This window comes from Perca fluviatilis, chromosome 17 (assembly GCF_010015445.1).
Source record: "Perca fluviatilis chromosome 17, GENO_Pfluv_1.0, whole genome shotgun sequence".
Taxonomy (NCBI): Eukaryota; Metazoa; Chordata; class Actinopteri; order Perciformes; family Percidae; genus Perca; species Perca fluviatilis.
In genome coordinates this window covers 14161386-14182990 of record NC_053128.1, presented here as the reverse complement: position 1 = coordinate 14182990, position 21605 = coordinate 14161386, and the positions used below count along the sequence as shown (strand labels likewise).

The following is a 21605-nucleotide window of genomic DNA, read 5'->3' as shown; positions in this document are numbered from 1 at the left end:
ATATGGATATAGTGATACAAGATTCGATATCGTCTTAGATTTTGGATATCATATCATAATATGTCATAAGTGTTGTCTTTTCCTGTTTTTAAAGGCTGCATTACTGTAAAGTGATGTCATTTTCTGAATTTACGAGACTGTTCTAGCTGTTTTATCATTTGCCTTTACCCACTTATATATATCCACATTACTGATGAGTATTTGTCAAAAATATTTTGTGAAAGCACCAATAGTCAACCCTACAGTATCAATATGGAGGTGTTTGGTCCAAAATATCGTGATATTTGATTTTCTCCATATCGTCCAGCTCTACCATGGACTATGCATTTAGACCATCTGCCCCCTTTTTGCAAAAAAAAATTAAAGTTCTATTCAATATATATACACAATTGTGTGACAATTTTATTATCCAAATATGGATACTAATCCATTCATGTAAAAACCTTGACAAAATGTTCATTTTATGGATGAGTGCAGTAAAAGGCAACAGAGCAGGACAGCATTTATTTCTGCAGAGTTTGTTTTCAGCCCCTGTACCCCTCAACGTGATGTTTCACAGCTATCTGGAACCTTCTTCCGACTGCTGCTGAAAAGCTTTCCTAAATTCAGCAGCCAGCTTGTTAGTCTGGAAAATATAAAAAAGAAAAAAATGACAGATCCCCCTCCCCTGAGATTGTTAACAACCTGCCTGACAACTGTCCCATTAATCCCAGACTTAAAAGAGAGAAACCGGGAGCCATGTGGGTCTGATGTGCGTGATGTGTGTTGTTTTAAAGCGTCTTCTCACACTGGGCAGCAGGAGGACAACCAGAGGTTTAAAAAAAAAAAAAAAAATAAGGTCAAGAAGTCTCAGGCTCCAGGCGTGGAATGACAGGGAGGATGAGGTTCCCGAACGAGGAGTCCTGAGTGATGAAGAAGCCTGTGGAGTGTGTGTGTGCATGCTGCAAGAGAAGATAGTAAGGCAGCGGTTTGTGTTATAATACTGACCACGTTTACCATTACAGAACTGTATTAATCCAACAATATGATGTGTGCTTAAGGGTGCCGGATTTCGTTACCTTTGAACAGAGCTAGGCAAGCTGTTTCCCCCCCTTTGTCCATTCTTTATGCTAAACTAACCAAACTGCCTTTTGGCTCTGTGTTTGCCAAACATTTTTTGGAGATTTGACGCCACATTAAAGCATATCACAGTGTTTGAAGCTGATGCACCAACAACCACGGAGCGACTATCAAGCCTCTTTATACTTCTATAACATGTTTCGTGTTGCCTTGAAACCACCCCTTCTCTCTCTAAATATTTTTCAGACCTGTATTCAAGCCGGACAATGGTATCGAGTAGGTATTCAATCCATGACTCAGTACAGGTGCCTTTGTCATGGTGAATTCAGTCTCAAATATCATGAAGCCAAAACACAGGAAAACTGAATGAACACCTAACTGGATATTTACTACACAACATTATGTATGATTTGAAATAAGACGCCCTACTGTAATAATCAACACAAAATATAGATATTAAGAATTAGGATGAGCAACTAAAGTATTGATTCATTTTTCAATGTATAGTCCTTTTTTTTTGGTGCTACTTGTTGCTGTATGTGGAAATGTCTGACCTGCAGGGCAGCTTTCTGCTGGGCAGCGATGTGCTGCTGTTCTGCGTTGTCCCTGAACTCCTTCAGACTAGGTCTGGACAGCGAGATGCTACAGGACAAGATGGAGGAAAGGAAAAGGGGGAAACGTGTCAATTGAAAATTGATATATACATAATTCCACCCCCCCCCATACAACTTTTCTCCAAGGTTGTGACTGAGACTACTGTAACCCTCCTTGGCTGAATCCTATCCCTACCTGCCTCCGGGAGTGCTCATCAGCCGTCTCCTCTCCTTCTCCAGCTCGGCCAGGATCGCCACCCGCGCCTTGTTTGGAAAGGCTGGATGAAGAAAAAAAATGAAGAGGATCGAGACAGAAAGACAACGAAGGGATGGAACAATAAGTTATCAGCTAACATAACTTACTTCACCTAATGATGGCCAACACTTTTGAGTAAATGCCTGCGGTGATAGTTTTTACCACAAAATAACAGTGAGAACCAATGGTAAATTAATTTAAAAAATATATATATATATATATCTGCATATATTTGACTGCTTTCTTGCATCGCATCCTAAATATTTTAGCACTCAGGTAAAATGAGAGGTTCACTGTTGGAGGGGGACTACAGAAGCTATAAGACAATTATCTAGCTATATTTCCTCATGGGGAAGGAGAGAGCTAAACTGTTTCCAGGGGGTCCAGAATATTCATAGCTGACATTAACGTTACGCCCCTGGAGTTACAGCTCGATAAAGACAAAGACCTTCAATACCAATATCGCTTGCCCCAAAACTAAAAGAATTACCTTGTCCTGGAGGATTAGTAGCCATGTCGGTGCAGGTAACGTAGCAAGATACAGGTCAAAATAATAATAATAAAAATAAATGACAGAAAGGATTCTATTATAGCTAACGTTAATGGTTTGCGTTTTATTTGTGTGTGTTTCCTTTCGCCCAGCAAACGATGCGCTGCTTGATAACGGACAACGATTTAAAAAAAAAAGCCCCCCCTCGATGATAACTGTAACTTAAACTGGAACTGGATAAACTAAACTACACAGAAGTTGCTGTTGTAACAGGAACTTTAAGTTTAAAATAGCGATAAAAACTCTTGCTTATGTACGGTTGATGAGCAGCACTTTGCCACAAACCGGGTTTACAGATAGGTAGGTTGGATAGAAGAACGAAGAGGTGTCACTCTGCTTCTATTTCCGGTAAAGAAAAACGTTATCAAGGAGAACCAAGAGAAAAGTTAGCCATCATGATGATGAAAGTAGGCCTATGTTACCTAAAACAATATTGTTAATTTAATTACTGTTAACTTAAGTTATTGAAATTAATAAAGGTATCATATGGAGGCCCACTTTGTAGCCCAGATGTCCGGGAAAATATAGGCACACATAGGAGTTGAAATATAAATTGTTTCCTCACATTTTAAATGTATATGCTCCATAAACTTAGTACATTAGTCATGACGTGCTTATCATGTAATAACTTGGTCATGTGCACAAGTTGTTCCAGAGTACAAAATACTAGCACAAATTAAATTAAACATTTTTCAAATGAATAGAACAGGTCCAGCTACTAGCTCATTTTCAATTATATTTTATTCATATACTGACTGCTCCGGGGTTCCGCTGTATGTTTTGTTGACGTTCCAAACAATAAACTTAAAGTCAGCAACAGTTCAGTGATCGTCTCAATAGACGATCTTAATAATTTCATTCGTTGCCTATGTCACGTGGCGCATATGTTTACATCCGGGTCCGTGTAGTTTAACTTCCGGAGGTGCGCCGTAGTAGTCAGCTGACAGTTGTGACCAACCAGAGGGTTCTACATCTCCACTGAAGAAGACAGGAACGGAGGAAGAAAAAAAAAAAGCCTCCCTCTCTGTCTACATTAACCGTATCAACCGCGGAAAACCGGACAGCAGTTAGCTATCTCCCGAAACCCGGCCACGTCTTCCCGCCTCCCGCAGGATGAGTGTCGGCACTCCGAGAGGCCTGGCCAGCTCGGGGCAGAAGCCCATCGCGGAGATCCTCCACCCGCTTTCCTCCGCCGCGGAGCCGCTCTCCGTCTCCGTCACCGTCAACCTCGGAGGGGACAAGGTAGGGTCCGCTTGTGGCTGCACCGAGACCGAGACCGAGACCGGTTCTGTGGTTTGAGAACACCCAGGGGATGGAGAGAGGACGGTTAACCAAAACTAACGTTACACTCCACACACGAACCTGTTTTCAGGCTGGCACCAGTGTTTGTGGCTATAAATCCATCAAGTAAGTAAACTGATGGAAGTTTAATGGAGAAAAGGGGATATACACATTAATCAGCGTATTTCCTGGTTAACGTTCCTTATTTGCGTTTGCTGATACTCACTGCCCGTAACTGAAGGTTTAGAGTTGAGCCTGAACACTTTGAGTTTGCCACTGAATCACTTTTGCATGAAAGCTAACACCAACATTTTTAAAACACTGTCTTTAGCTAGCTATATCACATAAATGGACTTACTTTTTCATTACAGTACAGCAACACAATCATAAAAAAAAACAAAAACAACGTTAACTGTAGGGCTGTGCTCGATTAAAGAAATTCTTAGTCGACTAACACTCATTCAATTGTATCGACTAATCTATTAATTGATTTAATCGACAGATCTGTAAATCTGAGTTTCTCCGCAAAGAGTCAATGCAAAAGCACCACTTTAATTCTTGTGTTTACCAGAGACGTGCTCGTACATTTCTTGGAAATAAGTCATTCAGCATGAAAAAAGCATCAAACATGACTAATGGACTAAAGAAATCTAAGTTGACTAAGACCAAAACGACCGATTAGTCGACTAATCGACTAAGAGGGAGCAGCCCTAGTTAACTGGGAAGAAAAATACACACTCCAGTTTCCACATGTTTTGGTTATCATGATCAGCCCAGTGCTAGTGTGCTGACCTGACATCAGTGTGCTGTGTAAACAAGGATGAACCACCAAGCAAACAAATCGCGAAGCTTTTAGGCTTCCTGCATGCTGTTGTTGTACTTAGGAGTAACACGGAGCCACCAGTTTGCTTTTGCAGTTAATTATTGCCAATAGGAGATGATGTGACGCGTCCTTCAATCAAGGTTACATTTTAATTTTCATTTATGAATAACACCCAGAGCCAACCAGAGGCAAGAAGTACTTCCACACTAATTAACAACTTGAAGCCTGTAAGGGTTCCTCTGTTTACCGCCCACCGCCAAGAAGGTAATTGTTCTGGTCCCAGTCTGTCAGCAGGATATTCAAACCGTCTGTCAGCACACTTCAATAAAAGTTGATGGAAAGTTAGATTATGGGCCTGGGAACAAGTAATGAAAGTTTTTGGCGTGGATGAGGATCCAGGTATAGATTTTTTTGGAAAATGTATTTTTAGTAGTATTTTTAGAATTGTGTCACCTCGGCGAGAAAATGTGCTATGACCTGGTGTTTTGTCATATTTAAAATTATTTTATTTTTGAAGCAATGTTTTTCAAATGCACCTTCCATAAGAAGTGTAATGCGGTGTGAACATATTTTGTATAGCAATTTTATTTTCGTTTTGTGTCTCCTGGGGTCCATGTGAAAAAACTTGCAGTACTTTAGTGTACACACGATGTTAAACATCCAAATGTTGTCATTTACCCACTGCTAAGGGTACAGTCTTAGTTTCTTAACCTGAGAAAGCAAACAGGACTTTTTGTTCATACAGACATTTTGGGAAATTTGCACTTCATTGCCAGTTCATTTTTGACTAAAGTCCCACAATAGCCATAATATAGCGGTGTAAGATGTTGGGTACAACTAGGCCTATTAGCGGTTGCGTGCAATATATAGTAGTCATATCCTTAAGTAGAGGTTGGTGTCATTTAATAGGCCCATTTTACTGGAGATATTATTTTGACTTGTCACAGTAGAAAAAGCACAGGTGTAAATGGTTAGATAATAATAGCTGAGTTCCATTTACCTGCTTACCTCACTGTCACGCTTGAAGAGAACAGTGCCATTGTTAATGTTATTAGTAACACCTAGGCTTTTCCTACTCTGACAAAATGTCAAAATGTCTGCTGTGAGAAAGGCCTATAAACATAGTAATGTGGATATGATGACCAACAGCGTTTTTCCCTAACCCTAACCTATACATCTCAGCTAAGCCTGTCCAATAGGTTTAGACAATTTGAGAAAACCGTAAATAGCCCTAAGATGCCACATTTATGCTCTTATCACGGCATTACAATAAGCAGAGCTCCACATATCCATTCCCAGATCACAATGTTGATTCTAACATCCATACATCTTCCAACTCTGCTATGTATTGAAAGCAGACCTGGTTCACCCTCAGTGTAATATTTTCCGATTCTACCTGACTGTCTGTTGGAGCGTGGCTGTGTTTGGCGGTGGCCTGGTTGTTCATTCACAGTGGTGTAATGATGTAACGCAGTGCAATTATCTGAACTGTGATTACCTGTGTGTGTGTGTGTGTGTGTGTGTGTGTGTGTGCGCAGAGAGAGAGTGGTGTGAAGAAAGTATGTGTGGTCAGCGTGTGGAGAATGTGTATACGGAGTGAGAGACAGAGGGGTAGCACTTTTTTCTCTGGTTCAATTGGAATGTTGCACACATGCCCACTTCGGGCGATTTAAAAAAATAAAATAAAAAAAAATAAAAAAAAGGGTGTTTGTGTCGGAAAAAGCGATAAAGGTTGAACATTACCTGCTTTTTCCGCTTACACCTTAACCTGAAAGAAAGTAGCTCCTTCCTCATGTGAGGCAAATTAAATATTAAACGTTGTATCTTCTTTGATGTGAGGCAAGATGTGACCCCAGAGGACTGGTGAGAAGGGTTCGCAAGAGTTTAGATCAAATAAAATGTGGCAATACCGGTTGTTGTAGTGAGCAATTTAGCTGTTAGTTTTATTTTCACAGCCAGTTTTGATGATGCATATCTGCTGCATCTGTGTTTTGCCCGCCTTCCTGTTGCAGTATTTACATCTTTAGTCTTTGTTTACACTTCACATTGTGTTGCCTGCAGTCCCTGCTCTCTGCTAAATGAGATCTTCCGAGTCCCGTCTAAATGTGCTGTGATATAGGCCTACTGTAGTAATCCATTATTTTTTTTTAATATATATCCTTTTGGATTTACAGATTAAATCAAACCGCAAAATCAACCACATAATTCTGTTTTCTCTAATAATAACGTGTCCAAATCTGCACTTACTTTCCACAGTCTCCACTTTTGTCCAGTTATGTGCTTTTTATAGCTTTTTTTTTTTTTAAGCACTCTTGCTGTGTTTGGATGGAGAGTGCGGGGGAGAATTATTTGTTTGCTCTCTACTTGTTGCGATAGAAAACGCAGCAAAATTGAAAGTTCTAGAACAAGTCTGACGGAGCGTATTTTACACTGAAGTACCTGTGGAAGAGTGTCATCGTCGTGTCATGGTCTATGAATAGTTTGGCATCAGTTTGAGAGTGATATTTATCAGGTCGGTTTTTGTCAAACCAGATACTGGTTGTTGCGGTGCAATAATCAATATCAGAATCAAATCCAATGCATAAAAGGCCTGTTTGTCCAGAAAACAGGCCATGAAGGGCTTCAGAGGAAAACGGATGTCTTTTTTTATATAAAACAACAACAACAAAAAACAAACAAAATGACAATCATCAACCTAAATAGGGTCTAACAAGCCATTATTTTCACACAGTTGGAATGGATTTGTATTAAGGCTATGGAAATGTATCCCCTGTCCACAAATGCTCCATTTCTCTCCTCTCATCCATCATTCAATTAGAGAGACAGGAGTAGTGTCAGATGATGTTGGCTGCGTACGCGGCAGCAGACCCAACAAGAGCCCCATTGACCGAGAGAAACAAACCGCATCGCCACCAATCCATCAGCTCTTTGTTTGCACCCTTTGCCACATTGCAGCGTCTGAATTTGATGTCACCATTGTCCCTGTCCACGCAGGAAGCGGGGCTGACCAACGGCACGCCGGTTGAGACGTCGAGTCCCGCCTCCACGTCCTCGCTGTTCAACAGGCTGCAGCTGGACGACGACCTGGAAGCAGATGTCCGGGACCCCTACGCAGAAACCACAGAGACCCGTGACCTCTTTGTCACAGTTGGCGACCCAAAGAAGCACGTCTCCACCATGGAGACCTACATCACCTACAGAGTCTCCACCAAGGTCTGCTATTGGCTGGTGTCATGGTGACACAGTCCACCTGGTTTTCTCTCGACAGTAGGGGCTGTATGAAACTTCCGTCTGGCGTAATATTGGTTAATATTCTCCGATCCCAGCTTCTTAAATGTGAATATTTTCTAGTTTCTTCACTCCTCTGTGACAGTAAACTGAATATCATTGAGTTGTGGACAAAACGAGACATTTGAGGACATCATCTTGGGCTTTGGGAAACACTGATTGACATTTTTCACCATTTTCTGACGTTTTATAGACCAAGCAGCTAATCAATTAATCGAGAAAGTAATCAACAGATTAATCCAAAGTTCAAATAATCGTAAATTGCAGCCCTAACATGCGTAAAACTTTGTATGAACATAAAAAATGTCAACTACTAAGCACTAAACTGAACAATGTTTCACAGACATGTGACTAACAGAAATGGAAAAATGTGTCCCTGAACAAAGGCTGGTCAAAATCAAAAGTTGCGGGACGTTACAGGGAAGACCTCCTCCTCCCTCATGTGGTACCCTTCCTGCAGGCTCATCCTTACGTGACCCTCCAGCGTGATAATGCCACCAGCCATACCGCTCGTTCTGTGCACGATTTCCTGCAAGACAGGAATGTTGGTCTTCTGCCATGGCCAGCGAAGAGCCCAGTACTTAATGCAGCTGGTGGCCACACCAGATGCTGACTGTAACTTTTGCTTTTGACCATCCTTTGTTCAGGGCCACATTTTTCCATTTCTTTTAGTCACATGTCTGTGAAATGTTGTTCAGTTTAGTTCTTAGTAGTTGAATCGTTTTATGTTCAGACAAAGTTTTACGCTGAAAATAAAAGAAGTTGAAAGTGAGAGGACGTTTCTTTTTTTGCTGAGTGTGTGTATGTATGTATGTATGTATGTATATACACACACACACACACACACACACACACACACACACACACACACACACACACACACACACACACACACACACACACACTCCACATCCGTCTGTAAGTAAACAGCAGCAGATCTCAAAACCACCACTCTGCCTGACACAAGTTGATTTGCTCCGACTTTCAGCAGGGAATCCTAGCTTTGGAGGCCTTTCTGTCGTGTAGTGAAATGGTTGTTCTTCATCAGATTCAGATGAAGACCCTGCCAGGAGCCGCCGGGCAGCGTCATGACAACAGTTGCTATGTGCACTGTGGTGCTTCGGCTCAGAGGACGAAGACAAATATCACAGCCCAATATGAACACAAAGTGTTAATTGAGAGCATGTGGGGGCTGTCTTTTAACACTAGTGTGTGTGTGCGTGTGGTTGTGCGTGTGTGCGCACTGTCAGCTATATTTCATGGTCAATAAGCATGTACAGTAATCCTGCTGAGCTGGCCACCCTGTTTTTTTCTTTTCTACTTCAGACAACACGGGTAGAGTTTGACCTGCCGGAGTACTGCGTGCGGCGGCGCTACCAGGACTTTGACTGGCTGAGGATCAAGTTGGAGGACAGCCAGCCGACCCACCTCATCCCTGTAGGTCAAATGAGCCACGACGCTACTCTCTGTCCTGCTTTCCGTTGAGAAACGCTTCATTCGCTCCAATCTCTCTTTATCTCCAGCCGCTGCCGGAGAAGTTTGTGATGAAGGGCGTGGTTGATCGTTTTTCGGAGGAGTTTGTGGAGACGAGGATGAAAGCTCTGGACAAGTTCCTGAAGCGAATCGCCGACCACCCAGTTCTCTCCTTCAACCCCCATCTAAACTCTTTCCTAACTGCCAAGGTATGACAACACAGAGTTTTTCAGTCATTATTTGATTTTTAGAGAGAAAACCAAAAAAACAGATTTCTCACCATGTGCAACACGCAGACAAATTCAGGTCAGTCAGTCAGTCCTTTTGCTGTCACATGCTTGTATGCAATTCATTTTATGCAGCACCTTGTCATATTGCGTTATTATGCGAAATAAAAACATAAAAAAAAAAACATCATCTCAGAAGAAATCTTTCAGTAAAATGTAGTACCACAAAAATACAGAGCGTCTGCTTCCTTGTGTGCGCGTGTGTGTGTGTGTTTTCTCCAGATCTGCCATCAGTCACAAATTTTGTCTTTAAGTAGCTGAGACACGGGACAGGACTTTATTGATCCTTGTGGGGGAATGAGGTTGTTGCAGCAGCAACATAATTGGACTCAGGAAAAAAAGTGGATCACAAGCATAAAATGTAAAATGGGTGATAAAACAGGAGGGTTCTTTTAAACATGCATGTGACAATTTCATCACATTACTGTAGGTACAAAAGAAGAATGGATTATTAGCACATATGAATTAGATAATTACTTATGGATCAAAAATGCTGAATATAAATTGGGTTTAAGTTACACAAGGAATACGCAAAAACCGTTCATTCACACAACGAGTTTTATTACTAGGTGTACACATTCGCCGCTTTGTCCCGATGTCATTTGATTCTGGACATCCCGTGACTGTGTGTGTGCAGGACCTGAACAAGCGCCAGGGTCTGGCCCTCCTGACCAAGGTGGGCGAGTCGGTGAAGTACGTCGCCGGAGGCTACAAGCTGCGGGCGCGGCCGGCCGAGTTCTGCGCCATGGGAGAATACCTGGACACCTTCAACCAGAAACTGGGAACCATCGACCGCATCGCTCAGAGGATCCTCAAAGAGCAGTCAGGTATCAAAACCAATAGAGACTGATGATGATTTTTTTGTTGTTTTTTTTTGCGCATTTATTACCTTTTTTTATTTGACACTTATTAGCATAGAGACCAATGGGAAACCTGGAGAGAGAGGTATGATATGCAACAAAGGTCCCTTGCCAAGTTCCAATAAAACTGAGTCATCCTTTAAATGTTATAGAGGACTCAGTGGGCTTGCAGATGGTTATAAACCAGTTTATTGATTGATTTTAATTTGACAATAAAGAGCGGGATTAATAAAATACCTAACAAATGAGAAAGGTGTTCCATTATAATTGTACTAAATAGGGTGTATAAAGGAGCAACATAAAGCAGTCAATAAATGGATCAATTCACACTAGTTTAATTAATACAACATGAATTGTGTTATATGTATATGTATATATATATATATATATATATATATATATATATATATATATATATATATATATATATATATATATATATATGTTAATAAGGAACTTATGGGAATTATTGATATATCACTTTGAAAAAGAGAAATTAAAAGCTGAATCCACAAATAATTTTGAAAGTACAGGTTTTGAACGGGAACGTAAAAGAAGCATTTGTTTTTCAGTTATCAGTAGTTTTTCTCTTTTGACTTTCCATTTACCAATTCTATTTTCATTTCCACACAGTCTTATTGTGGCAAACCTTTACATACTGTGTAACCCCTAGGATTTAAATGGCACTTCTGGCGAAAGCACCGAAGCCACTTCCTCACAGTTACTTCTTCCAAATGTGTATTTTAGGCAGCAGGAAGCAATGTTTTGAAACTGTGGTGTGTGTGCTGCTTGCAACACGGCCTGAACTGGTACTCCATATACTCTACTTCTTCTCAGTCTTTAGCCCGGTTGGGCGGCTGAAACTAGCTTGTATACTCTGCAGTATTGATTCAGTGCTGTAGTGTTTGGTTGGAGAGAAACCCCACAGACCTTTGGTCTTGTTGGTGCGTGGTTGATAAAGTGCAGGCCTAACTCATGCATGACAAGTGATCCAGTAAATACCTGACATCTGCCGTGTGAAATGCTAGTTGTCACCATCTGTTCAGGGTTTTAGATGTGTTGCAGTCTGTGGCCTTAAAGGCTGCAGTGCAAACGAAAAAGGTCCTTGTTTCCATAATGGAGGAGATAAGGTGGAAACTCAGGGAACTGTAGATGATAAAGGCCTACCAGCTGACAGGGGCTGTAAAAAATGCAAATGCCACGCACGCTAGACTCGGCAGCTTGGCCTCTCATGTGTAATTTACAAATAAAGATTTGGCAATTGAACATGCCGATCTCTCCGTATCGCCTGTGAGGAAAGACCGAACGTTCTGCTATCATTGGTTTTCCAGTTAAGCAGTGTCTTGTGTTGTCACAGAGTATTAGCTGCTCAAACTTAAAATCTAGACACAGAGTCCCCGCTTCTCACTCTTCTTGTTGGCATGCCTAACCACTTCTTTTATTTTTTTTATATATATGTATATATATATATATATATACACACCCAATTTATATTCATATATCACTACTTCACCACTACCAGAGTACCTGACAGAGCTGCGGGAGTACGGCACGGTGTACTCCAGCTGGGTGGGGCTGGAGGATGAGCTGCGGCGCCCCCTGGAGGGCGTGGCCGGCTGCGTGACGACGTGCTGCGGAGCGCTGGAGGACCTCGGTGAGAACATGAGCCAGGACTTCCTGCCCGTACTCCGAGAGTACGTCCTCTACGTAGAGTCCATGAAGGTGAGAGGGACATTGTGAGATGTCGTACTGGCCATTTTTGTTTGTTTGTTTGTTTGTTTGATGTTCTAAAAGCTGGATACAGTACAGCGAGTCACCCTTGTTGTCGATTAGCCCGAGTGGCCGACCGCGGTATTGCAACAGAAAAATCCCCTGAGTCCCACCATAGACTTCCATTCCATTATGAGAAAAGCATTTCAAAAATGTAACTTATGATTTAAAATTCACAGTAGATCCTTTATTGTAACACACACACACACACACACACACATATATATATATATATATATATATATATATATATATATATATATATATATATATATATATATATATATATATATATATATATATATATATATACACACACACACACACACACACACACACACACACACACACACACACACACACACACACACACACACACACACACACACACACAGTGTCCAAAGTCCATACAACATACTAATTCTATACAGTATGTGTTACATACTAGTCATCATACTGTTTTGGCAGTTAGTATACAACAGTTCACAAAAAAAAAGTTGGGACGCTGTGTAAAACGGAAATATAACTGAATGTGCTAATGTTATAATCGTTTTTGACATATTTTTAATTGAAAACAGTACAATAGACGATATATTTAATGTTTGACCTTACCTACCTAAATATATGCTAATTCTGAATGTGATGCAAGCACCATATGTTTCAAAAAAGTTGGGACGAGCAAGAATGGGAAAGAATTAAAAAACTTCAACATTCAGTGTCCTCAGCTGCCAACCGCTATCTGAGTGTTGTTAAAAGAAAAGGTGATGTAACACCGTGGTAAAACATGCCCCTTGTCCCAACTTTCTTGGAACATGTTGCAAGCATCAAATTCAGAGCAAGTGAATATTTATAAAATAAATAAAGTGTATCAGTTAGAACATGAAATATCTTGTCTTTGTACTGTTTTCAATTGAATATGTCAGAAATGCTAAGAAAATAATCGCATTCTTTTTTTGTTTACATTTTACAGCGTCCCAACTTTTTTGGGAATTGGGGTTGTACAAAACAACAACAACATACTTTCCCATTTTATACGAACAGGAAATGCTACAATACATGCGACCACGGACATCAGTCAAACTGGGACTTTTCTAAAGTCTAAAACAAATGTTTCATTAGCATCCACTGTTTATTTTTCTTTCCAGCTGTAAGCAGCTCCATTTCCTTTTACTTAGAATAGTGTGCATCAACAGCATACTCAGAAATCGCCCAAATTTAGTATGCACACAGTCTGCTGTGAGTATACTTTTGTTTTGCAGTGCAGACAAACCACGTACTGAACACCTGATACAAATTCATGTGTATTATTTGAGGCCCAGCTACAGACTCACTTACTTTCAGCTGAGTCACCTTTGACCCTGAACAAAGGAAGTGGCATCTGACATTCTGCATGTGTCACTTCCTGTACTCACCGAACGCTTGAATCAGCATTTCTCTCCGTTTCCACACGTTGTCTCTCTCAGAAACGTTACAGTACCAGAACATATCTCACTAACTGTGCCAAATAAAACAGTTGATTGTTTTGTGGTTGATTACAGAATGTTTTGAGGAAGCGCGACCAGAGCCAGGCCGAGTACGAGGCCCGACTAGAAGCAGCCATACTGCGCAAACAGGAGGACAGAACACCAGTAAGCGTCCTCCTCCTTCCTTTCAACAAAATCTGAAGCTCCTTTCAAACACGCAGGCCTTTCATTGCTGTGTTCACTGTTCCCATTCCCAGGGGTGTCTGTATTTTCCTGAAGTTCACTTCACGGTATTACTTCCTGTGATGATTTTCAGAAGGATTTTACAGACTCAACAATGAGTCACTTTTCTTCATAGTAACAAACTGGTAAATGGAAAATAAGGGTGAATAATCTCTTCAAAATAAAAGCTTTCAGTGCTGATAGAATAAGTTGGATAGCCTTTGTCCATATGCCATACTAACTCCACAAAGAAAGATTCTCAGGATTTTAGAGGGAGAATTTGTGAAAGTTCATTCCCTCACTACACATTTCTCTAATACAACCCTCCCCCTCCAAAACTCCTGCACCACCCAGACCCCTGTGGTTGTAGCCCTGCAACCTGTAGTCTTGTATTATGTCCCCTGAGCGCCCCTGTAGCTGTAGTTGTCTCTGTCTCGCCGTAGATGCCAGTGGAGGTCGAGAAATGCCAGGACAAAGTGGAGTGTTTCAACGCTGACCTGAAGGCAGACTGGGAGCGCTGGCAAAGCAACAAGAGACAAGACTTCAAACAGCTTCTCACCGGCATGGCCGACAAAAACATCAACCACTATGAAAAGGTACGCGGGCTGCTGGAAAGCCAATATGACTTAAAAACTTGAAATCAATGCGGGAAGGTTAAACTGTCTTGTAATCATTGATTGATCTGTTTGGAGCCCTCACACCCTCCTGCACTCACACACTTGGGGCCCTGTTTTAACGATCTAAGGGCACAGGCGTGTTTAGGGCGTGTACGAATTCACTTTTGCTAGTTTAACGGTGGAGAAAAGGGTTGAACTTACTGGGGCCCTATGTTGCACCCAGCACGACGCAAAGCCCGACGCAAGTGTCTTTGCTATTTTAAGACCGTCCAGCGCCCACGTCGTTTAAATGGCAAATGCACCTGCGCCCATCTGTGCGCCCATGGGCGTGCTGGTCTTACAGGGAGGTGTGTTCAGGTGCATTCTTGGCGTTTTGCTAGCTTGAGGCATCGAGTAGTGGTCGCGCCATTGACCAACAAAAAAAACCTGTTCTAAAGTCATTAGCGCAGCATTTCATTGTTATTTTAACAGCGCATTAGTAAAATGTGTCTAGGCTCATGCACAGCGCACGCACACTATGCTTGTTACACACACACACACACACACACACACACGGGGAAGCGCAGCAGCACACAAACATTAAACAAATATTACGGTGCAAATCCACCATCATAATAGCAATGCGCCAAGGTACAAACGCGCCTGGCTTTTAAAGGGAATGGGAGATGTCACTGATCGGTTTATTGCATGTTACGACCAAAACGCACTAAGGAGAGATTTTTAGGAGAAGAAACTGATCTGCTTGTGCGTGAAGTGAAAGTGCGCGAGCAGGTCATATACGGCACGAGCAATATGCAACAAAACTCCAGGAGGTGAAGCAGGCGTTAAAATAACAATCAAATGCTGCGTTATTGACTTTAGAGCAGGTTTTTGTTGGTCAATGGCGCGATCACTTCCTGCTGCCTCAAGACAGCAATATGCCAAGAATGCACCTGAACACACCTCCCTGTAAGACCAGCACGCCCATGGGGCGCACAGATGGGCGCAGGTGCATTTGCTATTTAAACGACGCGGGCGCTGGACGGGAAATTGACAACTGCGTCGGTCTTAAACTAGCAAAGACACAGCGCCGGGCTTTCCCTTGCTCTGCGCTGGGTGCAAGATCTTAGGGTCCTTAGGGCCATAGCATTGATATCAACAGCTTTTTATTTTATTTTTTTCTAAGCCAACAAATTGTGATAAAGGAGATGCCGGTTTGCCCACAATAACACTGATTGGTATGGAGTATCATTTGAAAATGTAGATTCTGGTGCGATTACAATACCTGACATACCAAAATGATTATTAAAAATACTTTAAACATGTTTGAATACAAAAATCTATTTGACGCATTGACACAAATGTTATTATTCAGATCATGAAATATCTGATCATGGAAAATGTTTTCAGTACTCAGCGTTGCGGTAACAATTCAGTCGATTCTAAAAAAGTAAAAAGACAGTTGAGCAATACCAATCAAATTCATTGCTCAAGGGGCGTCTGGGTAGCTCACCTGGTTGCACGTGCGCCCCATGTACAGGGGCTCAGTCCTTGCTGCTGCGGCCGTGGGTTCGGTTCCGACCTGCGGCCCTTTGCTGCATGTCGTTCCCCTTTCATGTCTCAGCTGTCATGTCAAATACAAGGCCTAAAAATTCAAAAAAACTCTTGGCTCAGACTGACTTGCAGAGCAAATCTCAGATTTGACGGAGGTTGGTCCGGGTTTTCCCCGGGCTACCGAAGTAGTGGCAGGGAGGTCCGAGGCGAGGGCTTCTTTTTCACTTACACTCCCAGATTTATCTCACCAGGCCGAACCGGAATCGAACTAGCCACCACGAAACCCCCTTGAACAGATGCATACTGTGTTTACATGAAGCTGCCACAGGTGAAATGTTTCCCTCGAATCACTGCATCTCCCTCTGCCTCTCCCTCCTTCCCTCCTTCCCTCCTTCCCTTCCACCCGGTCTTCATCCGTCTCCTCCCTCTGCAGTGCCAGGCGGCGTGGGAGTCACTCATAACTCTCCTCCAGGACAAACAGACTGAGGACAAATCGAGCGAGACGAACTGAAACATGTCCTCGTGTCTCTGCCCCGGGTGTCTCTCCCTCTCTGTATTGCACACTCTCTCTTGCCAAGGAACTGGACAAACGGGGCAGTGGATTGGAACTGCTGGACTTTGCCCCCGTTTTCCTGTGAGGTGACTGTACGGAGGGGAGTCGTCTCTCTCAGAGATTCCACCTGCTGCGAAGGAGGTAACGACTGGTACATTCAAGGACAGCCGGGAAAGAGGAAAGACCTACTATGTACAGACATTTTCCTTTTCTTGATTTTTTTTTTTTTTTTGTTGTTTTGCTCTTTGTTCCTATTGACTTTTTCTACTTCATATTTCCAATAACCAGTCGGTTTGCCAATGCTACTTGTGTTTATTCAACGTTTTCTGTCTGTCCTCTCCATGTTGACCTCGAGACAAATGGGAAGGATAACTTTTCGGCGTCGCAGAAAACCGAACAAGATCGTCATATTTTGCGACTTCAGTATTCCGAGCATCCCGAGGATTTTTATTTCCTGTCGGGCCGTATAAGCCTCTAAACATGTAACACTGAAACAAGACTCACGCCATTCTCATTCATCTTTTAAAGGCATCATATTGGCTAATTATTATATATTAAATATTGGTAAATTAGACCCCAACATCCTGTACTTTTTTTTTAGCTTAATTTACCTTAACTGAACAGTTTTGGAGTCATTGGAATGGTTATGTGACTTTTTTCGAGTTGAATGGTGGTCGTCTCGAGCCGCCGGTCTCAGCGTCAGGAAGTATCGCGTGTTATCAGGTCTCGCGATGTAACGAATTGCTTCACTCCCATTCAGGAACCGGCTAGCAAGGCAGCGATGGAGTTTTTCACACTATCGTCATGGCTGAGCCGGCAAAAAAGAAGCAGAAAGCTAGGAAAGCATTGTCGGAGGAACCGAGAAAGAGGAAACGGCAGACTGACCGAGCGAGGACTCAGACACCAGTAAAACATAGGAGCTGCCGAATATCTATTCCGAAGCTGTAGGGGGAGCTCTATAGAGAAACCTGCGCGCAAACAGCGAAGAAATGGCCAAAACTGCATAGCGACCCTTTAATTTAAAGGAACATTCCTATATATTTTGTTTGTTTGTTTGTTTTTGTTTTTTTTTATGTTTCGGCCCATAAACTCTTATACTTTCCAATATTGTTGACCGTTTTCCAAAAGTTCTTCGTTTTCCTATTTTCCCTGCAACCACTGTAAGTCTGAAAATCACCTTGCAGAGACTTGGAGCTGTGGCATCAGTGTTTCACCACACAGCCTTGTGTTCAACGACGGGCGCAGGAAAAGCCGGTGGAGCAACAAATGTCAAAATGAGTCGGCAGTAAAAGCCACTGATCGCTCTTTAAATGGAAACTTCAAGGATGTATTTTTGATCCTTATCCTCAAAGAGAAATAGACATGAAGCAAAGACATATGTTGAATGTTGAGCTTTATCAGGGTGTGATTTTATTGGAGGCTCAGATATTTTTTTATTTTTTTTTTAAAGCACAAACACAGCAGATGTGGTCCTACATTTATGCTTTGGGTGCAGCGCAGCATCACCACCTGGTGGTTAAGATGCTTATAGTTTTCATTCTTTTGAAACTGGAGGCTAAACCGTCTTGCTGGTTTCTCTTCATATCACGTGTTTGCTTTTTTTTTTATTTTTTACCGTGGACATTTTGACCTGCTGTAGGGAGTTCACCTCTCTTATTCAAGCAAAGGCTTGAGGCTTCGGTTGAGGATTCTTAATGGCCCACCTGGCAGATTTACCCAAATGAACAGCACACGGAGGGAATCAAAAGTATAATTTATTCCCTTTTTAAACAAATGCGAATAACGGTCAACTTTTTTTGTTGAAGTTTTTAGAGTCCGATGTCATTTTCTCGCAGCAATCTGCCACAGTGACACTCATTTAGAGACATTTTCTGAAGGAATTAACCAGATTTATGTTTTGTTTGAGGGAAGAGTGAGTCTCACAGGCTGTATATGGTCATAAATAACCTTTTTAGAGAAGAGTACAGAGTTAAGAGCTGCCAGGTGAACGTCTGTTCAAGTTGGAATTGGTGAATTTCTCAAACACGTGGATGCTGCTGGGCTGCAAAGAAACAAAGAGCGCTGAGGCTTCTGGGAAATCTCTGCTGGTCGGGATTGGATAAACCAGCGTTTTTAAAGGAGTTTTGTGAAAGCTCTTCAGGTCAGAGCCAGACATTGCAAAAACTACATTCGGAGCGATTCACCCTTTACTTTAAAAAGCTATAGCTTTTTTTAACGACACAGTAATGTCTGCAGTTTAGTTCTGTCAAAGCCTCTGACTGAGCAGTGTGACTCCTCCTGCTCAGCTGTGACTCATGGGAAACATTTCTCGTATTTCAGATGCAGCACGTACCACCAACAGCTTTTTTCTTTATTTTTTTTTTTTTTGCGTCACACTTGTTTTGGCTCAAAATGTTGCTGATGTCTTAAAGTGCTCATATTATGTTCATTTTCAGATTCATAATTGTATGTAGAGGTTATATCAGAATAGGTTTACATGGTTACATTTTAAAAAAAACCACCATATTTCTGTTGTACTGCACATTGCTGCAGCTCCTCTTTTCACCCTGTGTGTTGAGCTCTCCGTTTAACTACAGAGTGAGTCATCTCACTTCTGTTCCATCTTTGTTGGGAGTCGCACATGTGCAGTAGCTAGGTAAGGACTACTAGCCAGTCAGAAGCAGAGTATGAGGGCGTGCCACGCTAGCAGCTAGGCGAGCATTATAACGTGTGTTACAAAGTGACGCATGTTTGTCTCTGAAGTAAAGGCTGGACTACAGTAGAGCTGTTTGGAGCAGTTTGTGAACAGTGTTTTCTGTTGGAGATGGTAAGTCCCTTTGGGGTGGACTTTGGACTTTTTCACTTTGTAAACCTATAACGTGCACAAAAAAGATATTTAACACAATAAAGGAAAGGGAAAAAGCCAAAAAGCATAATGTGAGCACTATAAAGGAAAAATCCATTCTGAGAAATTCTGTCATACGTCATACTGTATGTGTAACCTTTTGCTGAACCCGCTTTATTTCGTAATTTCAGACTTTTTTAACCACATAAGACAGACGCAGCGTGCTTAGAATCACGTCTTTTTTTTTAGAAGCACATCTACAAAGCCACTGATTTGACCTTTTTGTTCATTGGTGGCACAGATTCCACAGGGTTGTAGCCTCATGAACAGGAATCAAACATCATTTTTTTTTCCAACAAATGTAATCCTATTTTCAGTTTGAAGAGATTCTTTAGCGTCATTTAATTTATTTCAGACAAAAGGTGCTGATTTGGCTTTTTGAGGTCTGTGCTTTTAGACGCTCCTGTGTTTTTAGTGTTTTGTATTTTTTCAAATATATTCAAATAATTCAGTCAGATTGTCTTTGAATGGCCCTTGCCCTGTTTTTACACGCTGATGTCACATTACCGAGCCTGCCAGGTTAGCCAATGCGAGTGCTGTAAGACAGCGTTGAGATGACGTAACTGTGGCTGCTTGCAAACTGGTTTTAGTACTCGCTCCGTTCTCTTTGTATCCGTCCTTCATGTTTTCCCCTCGAGCTTTAAAAAGCACAAAGCAGCTACCATTTCTTCTTACTACCAGAAGTCAGGTGACCCATGAAGAAAATTTTTATTTAGGCATTTTGAATGCAGCGCGTAAGATGGAGTGTTGAGGCAGACAGTACTATAGATGCACTGATGCTTAATTGCTGTATTTGTTTCAAAAAATGAAAACCACCGAGGGCCTAAGGTGTTCAGATATCAAAACAAAGCTTCTATTTGTCTCGCATAAACTGTAAAAGAAGACCTCCATTGTTTTTCTCCCCAAACTATCGCTTTAAAAGAGCAGTTCCACTATAATTTATTCTCTACACTTTCCATCCTTTTTGTCTGTCACAACTTATATGAGAAAATATGTTTTTAAATGGTTTATCAAAACCTCACAGACTGAGTCACTGTTATTCATGCATCACTATCAGGCAAAGTTAAAGGTAGAGGTTTTAACCACTTGGGGCACTATGGAGCAGTGTTTTTGTGTTATCTCAAGGAAACACACAAAGCATTTTGGTAAGAAAAACGTAATGTGAATGTGTTAATTTACAAGGAAACTCTTCTGTCTTTCATACTTCTTGCAGTCAGGGCGGTGAGTAAGGCTATATTACGCAACTGCTGCCCGGGCGACTGCGCAGAGGGTCTGAGCGCCAAGCGGAAAGTGCATTGCAAAGATACAGAAGAGCAGAAGTCCGTTCTTCTGCGCCTCTCTGACCGCCGCTCTGATCCGACTGCCACTCTGACCACCTCTCACCGCCGCTCTGATCTGACCGCCACTCTGACCACCTCTCTGACCACCTCTCACCGCCGCTCTGATCTGACCGCCACTCTGACCACCTCTCACCGCCGCTCTGATCTGACCGCCACTCTGACCACCTCTCACCGCCGCTCTGATCTGACCGCCACTCTGACCACCTCTCACCGCCGCTCTGATCTGACCGCCACTCTGACCACCTCTCACCGCTGCTCTGATCTGACCGCCACTCTGACCACCTCTCACCACTGCTCTGATCTGACCGCCACTCTGACCACCTCTCTGACCACCTCTCACCGCCGCTCTGATCTGACCGCCACTCTGACCACCTCTCACCGCCGCTCTGATCTGACCGCCACTCTGACCACCTCTCACCGCTGCTCTGATCTGACCGCCACTCTGACCACCTCTCACCGCTGCTCTGATCTGACCGCCACTCTTGACCACCTCTGACCACCGCTCACCCCCGCTTTGATCTGACCGCCACTCTGACCACCTCTCACCGCCGCTCTGATCTGACCGCCACTCTGACCACCTCTCACCGCCGCTCTGATCTGACCGCCACTCTGACCACCTCTCTGACCACCTCTCTGACCACCTTTCTGACCGCCGCTCTGATCCGACCGCACTGACAACAAGAAGCATGAAACTCGTTTCAAAGGGCGCCTTTTTAAAACCAGATTGTTTCATCAGACTGTGTAAAGCTTTAC

General features: G+C 42.4%; 2 protein-coding genes across 4 annotated transcripts; one reads left to right on the top strand and one right to left on the bottom strand.

The window, feature by feature from the left end:
* Window positions 1-661: 661 nt before the first annotated feature.
* Window positions 662-2769, bottom strand: LOC120545559 (SOSS complex subunit C-like). The gene is made up of 4 exons (XM_039780010.1): window positions 2399-2769; window positions 1849-1930; window positions 1614-1701; window positions 662-941 (listed from the first exon to the last, which is right to left on the bottom strand). The coding sequence occupies exons 1-4, from the start codon at window positions 2421-2423 to the stop codon at window positions 840-842; spliced, it is 297 nt and encodes a 98-aa protein (XP_039635944.1). The 5' UTR covers window positions 2424-2769; the 3' UTR covers window positions 662-839.
* Window positions 2770-3424: 655 nt separating this feature from the next.
* snx30 (sorting nexin family member 30) lies at window positions 3425-21329 on the top strand. Of its 3 annotated transcripts, none has more exons than XM_039780679.1 (9): window positions 3425-3700; window positions 7557-7775; window positions 9177-9287; window positions 9374-9532; window positions 10248-10437; window positions 11993-12192; window positions 13779-13868; window positions 14369-14521; window positions 20726-21329. In XM_039780679.1, exons 1-9 carry the CDS (start codon window positions 3572-3574, stop codon window positions 20735-20737), a joined length of 1263 nt encoding a protein of 420 aa, XP_039636613.1. In that variant the 5' UTR covers window positions 3425-3571; the 3' UTR covers window positions 20738-21329. The 3 variants fall into 3 exon arrangements, with proteins under 3 accessions (XP_039636613.1, XP_039636612.1, XP_039636614.1); XM_039780678.1 differs by lacking the exon at window positions 20726-21329 and adding an exon at window positions 16509-17265 and having other exon boundaries at window positions 3427-3700; XM_039780680.1 differs by lacking the exons at window positions 7557-7775; window positions 20726-21329 and adding an exon at window positions 16509-17265 and having other exon boundaries at window positions 3427-3700.
* The last annotated feature ends 276 nt before the right edge of the window (window positions 21330-21605 follow it).

Excerpts from the sequence above, each read along its gene's own strand:
- LOC120545559 (XM_039780010.1), bottom strand. The coding sequence starts at position 2,423 with ATGGCTACTAATCCTCCAGGACAAG. Across the intron at positions 1,931-2,398 it reads TACTAATCCTCCAGGACAAG|CCTTTCCAAACAAGGCGCGG; the intron begins GTAATTCTTTTA and ends TTCTTCATCCAG. Across the intron at positions 942-1,613 it reads AGCAGAAAGCTGCCCTGCAG|CATGCACACACACACTCCAC; the intron begins GTCAGACATTTC and ends CTTCTCTTGCAG.
- snx30 (XM_039780678.1), top strand. The coding sequence starts at position 3,572 with ATGAGTGTCGGCACTCCGAGAGGCCTGGCCAGCTCGGGGCAGAAGCCC. Across the intron at positions 3,701-7,556 it reads TCAACCTCGGAGGGGACAAG|GAAGCGGGGCTGACCAACGG; the intron begins GTAGGGTCCGCT and ends CTGTCCACGCAG. Across the intron at positions 14,522-16,508 it reads ACATCAACCACTATGAAAAG|TGCCAGGCGGCGTGGGAGTC; the intron begins GTACGCGGGCTG and ends CTCCCTCTGCAG.